We start from the raw sequence: 4,257 nt of genomic DNA, 5'->3' as shown, positions 1-4,257 counted from the left end.
CTTGTCAAGATGAGGCTACCGTTATCGATCTCGATTGCAGCTGTGGCCGGAGTCGAAAAATTTTCCGGAGATGCCGAGAAACATTCGAGTTTCGATTCTCTTTCATCGGAGCTCGTCACCCCCAAAGCCACAAACATGACTGCAATGTTGAGAGGAAACTATGTCCACCGGTACGACGTCGTGAGAAATGGCGCGTCTCTGTCGCGCTTTTGGGGGTCGGGTTTTTAGATGAGACGCTCACTGATCTTAGAGAGACGGGGAAGACAGAAGGGTATAAGCGTCAATAAAAAAATCTCAGATGGACTGTTATATCATTTAATAACTTTAGAAGTAACGATTTTATCATCTAATATGTTTTGGAGGTTACATTTTTATCATGTGGAACAATTAAAGATTTTTTTATCATTTGTATTTATAAATGGTAGTTTTATGTTATCTGCCCTTTAAACTATTTAATTTTTATTTAAAGAATAATGTTGATGTAATGCTAGCTAAAATAGAGAGTATTGATGCAGCCATATTTCTAAAGTGGCTAACCGAAATGACATTTTGACTAATTTAACTAAAATTTAACTTAAAAATAACTAGCATCGCTAAATATGCTCTTAATCTATTTGCTCCGGACTTTTTTTCTTTTATTAGATTAGACTTGTTCTCCTTTTGTATGCCAGAGTACATCCTTTTTTCTTTTATTAGATTAGACTTGTTTTCCTTTTGTATGCCAGAGTACATACATCAGTAAACCACTCCCTTTGATCAGCCATCTTATCTGGAAGAGACGGAAAGATGACAAACCGGTTCCCCAACCAGTAGTACTGATCATATTTAACCTCTTTTACGGTTTCATATTCAGACGATCCACAATTCTGATCTTGAACAGTTTCGTGTACAAGAGATCCACTATTCTGATCATCCCTTAACCCATACTGGTCTGATGGAGGCAAATACGACATTCAGCTGAGAACAAGCAGATATAAGTGGAATCATCGTACCAAACCAACGCATTCAGATTTGAACACATTACCACCTTATCCCAACAGGACTACAATGAAATCAGTCAGGCAGTCCAGGTTACACAGCGGTTGATCATTTAGTCTCAGTTCAATGACCAAGCAGTAACACTTTAACATCTGAATAAAACAAGCATGGATGTCATTGGGTGCTTAAATGATAGTCACTAACATGATAGTAAAGAGCAAAACCTTTCCAGCACATACCAAGACCATGTCCTTCATATCAAAATTTCAAACTGTTTCCAATGAAATGCAGTTTTCAGAGAATAAAAACGAAAGGGAAAGGATAATTAACGGTCTCATATTACATAATACTTCTAAGCCTCAGTAACTGGATACTCAAACACCACATCTTTGCCTGAGAGCTTCCGATAAACTGCAGAGAAGCTCTCCAGCTTGTATTCTGTGTTGTTTCGCTCCTTAGGATCCAAAAACACCTGCCCAGCATTGTAAGCAAAGATTACCATGATGGTAGAAAAGTAACATATAACTCTTTAACATATTAAGAAGGATCCATTACAGGACCTATCTCACTAAACACAGTACCGAACTCAACATACTAGGTTCTCAATTTATGTATCTAAGTGTCTGTTTTACCATTTATCAGCTAACATTACTTCTCCTTTCCTAGGGTTGTTAACAGAATGTTGGCCTACATAGATCAAAGAATAGAGTGTCTCTTTCACTTGAGCAGGTTATGAAAGTATACCTTCATTATCTTTGATCCATCAAGGCGGTATCTGGTGCGCTTTCCAACAATCTCAGCAGGAGCAACAACATCCTCCAACATAGCCTCATGGACAGCAGTAAGTGTGCGAGTGCGGGGCCGTTGAGCAGCAGAACCTTTCTTTGGAGGCCTTACTATCCTTCGTGTGGCAATCAGGATCACATCCTATTAGATAACAGACAGAAAAGGTTATAACCATTACAAAACATGATCATAAGCAGAGAAATACAAGTGTAGAAAACAAGATGAATATATTAACAACAGATACATATACAAATGATAAATAAACAAATGAGATCAGAAAAGCCTAAAGAGCAAAACTGGCAAAGAGTAGAAAAATAAATTATCAAGATTATAAGGCGCAAACTGTAACATTGGTACACTACTTACAGATGAAAGATCTAGACCCAATTTACTCTATGAAGGTCAGAACCAAAATAGAACAGTAATCACCTTTCCACTGAACTTCTTCTCAAGCTCCCTCACGAGACGAACATGGATCTTGCGATAAGCCTTCCTCAGTCTATAGGGTACATGGACAACAACAGCCTTCCTGTTTCCAGCAACATCAACTTGACTGCAAGAGAAAAAGCATGATTACTACTCATACGACACACAACGTTTAACACTACGGATAATTATAGTAAAACGATTCTTACACTGCTGAATTAATATAGAGATCCTTCAGCTCACTTTTCAGCTCCTGGTTAGTGTTTTCCAAATCAAAAATCGCCTGCACAGAGATCAACTCATGAGAATACGAAACACCACAGCCATAATATGCCTGACAAAAGCATTATAGCTCACCTGCGCAACCGACTCTTCAAACTCAGTCGGCTCTGCACCCTTATCCTTCGAAATCTTCTTGCTTGAAGTAAACATCTTGACAAACCAGACTATAGAAACCAAAATGAAACACAGTTAATCTTTCAGGCTAAAACTATATCAATCCATATATATCGAGAATCAGAAAACTGAAAATTTAGCTTTAAGATCGAATCATTGCTATTCTTTCAAAAACCAAAAAGCAATAATAAGAAGAAAGGCAAACAGAGCAGAAAAACTAGACTGATAAGCAAAACAGAAGCCCTTTTGCTTAGCAGAGCTTGAAACTCAGAATCACAAACAGAAAATGAAATCCAAGAAGTTCTATCACAAATCTAAAGCTTGAATGGATTTTGAAGTAAATGTTATGATTTTTGCTGGTAGAGGAGTATTGAGATTGGGTTTACCTGGAGAGGAGTCGGGAGCTGGAGAGAGATGTGCTTAGAGTCTCAAACCCCTGTGTTCGGCGGATAAGAGAAACCCTAGCGACTCTTAACAATAAAAATGGTTCAAAGGGTTACAGGGAGAGTGGGCCTCCATTTGGCTAACGGACCCCCGGGCCCAATTACTACCGAGTTGTGTTTGGGTCTTGACCAAAGTACTGTACAGCTTGTTGTCTGTGTTTTTTTTTTTGTCCTTTTTATGGTTGGAGAAATATTTTAGGGCCAATGATAAAAATATACAGTTAGATGTAATAAATGATAACACAGTTAATAAATATTCATTGATGATAAAACAGTACCTCTATTTAAATCTCTTAAAGCGTTGCCCATGAAAATAAAAAAAATTACGATCTATGCCACTGTTCTCTTAAAGCGTTGCCCCTAAGAATGAAAATAACTACGAATTATGCCACTGACGCCGTTACCCCATCCACGCCGTTACCCCCATATCTGAGTCCCCCACCTCTGATTTTCGTTTCAAAAATCATTTCACTTTCCCTCAAAACTATCGAAACCGCTCCTCTCTCAATCTCGCTGAAAACCCTAATTCTCTGTGTCTCCGGCGAATCCATCATCCATCTCTCTCCGGCGAATCCGTCGTACTCCCCAGTAACTGTCGACACGAGGCTCATCTTCGGCTTGAGGGCGGCGTCGAGAACAATTCCTCCACAACACCAGAATTCGAAAAAAATCAGGTAACATCTTCGTAGTCCTTAATCTCTACCTCCTGCTTTTGATTCCTTCTGATTACACAGTATTTTAAGCTCGACTATTTTGCATTTTGGTTCAGTAAATCCTATTAACATAATTTGAAGGTTTTGAAGATCTAGGATTCAGGAATGGGATTAGGGATTTAGGGGTTTGGGAGTTCGAACTTTGATATCGGTGTGGTTTTGAAGATCTAGGGTTCACTGACATTTTGTTCATTTGTTTTTGCTTCATTTTTTCGTTTGATTAATGTTCGTTATTCATTGCTTTTGTTCTGTTTAGTTTGGGGTTATGAAGTTGCTTTTGGTGTGTATTTTTTGTTCAGATTCTACAGTTCATAGGTCTGCATCTGTGATGCTGGGACTTAGAGTTGTATTAGTTACATGGATAGTTACATGCTTAGATACATGCATAGTTACATGGATAGTTAAATACATGGATAGTTACATGAATAGTTACATGCATAGTTACATGGATAGTTACATGCATAGTTACATGAATAGTTACATGCATAGTTACATGAATAGTTACATGCATAGTT

General features: G+C 38.1%; 1 protein-coding gene across 1 annotated transcript; it reads right to left on the bottom strand.

The window, feature by feature from the left end:
- Positions 1 to 880: 880 nt before the first annotated feature.
- LOC101291712 (40S ribosomal protein S7-1-like) lies at positions 881 to 3,049 on the bottom strand. The gene is made up of 6 exons (XM_004296368.1): positions 2,973 to 3,049; positions 2,548 to 2,636; positions 2,400 to 2,473; positions 2,194 to 2,317; positions 1,723 to 1,905; positions 881 to 1,450 (listed from the first exon to the last, which is right to left on the bottom strand). The coding sequence occupies exons 2-6, from the start codon at positions 2,620 to 2,622 to the stop codon at positions 1,331 to 1,333; spliced, it is 576 nt and encodes a 191-aa protein (XP_004296416.1). The 5' UTR covers positions 2,623 to 2,636; positions 2,973 to 3,049; the 3' UTR covers positions 881 to 1,330.
- Positions 3,050 to 4,257: the final 1,208 nt, after the last annotated feature.

Source organism: Fragaria vesca, linkage group LG4, assembly GCF_000184155.1.
Source record: "Fragaria vesca subsp. vesca linkage group LG4, FraVesHawaii_1.0, whole genome shotgun sequence".
NCBI classification, from domain to species: domain Eukaryota; kingdom Viridiplantae; phylum Streptophyta; class Magnoliopsida; order Rosales; family Rosaceae; genus Fragaria; species Fragaria vesca.
This window is presented reverse-complemented; position numbering and strand designations above follow the sequence as displayed.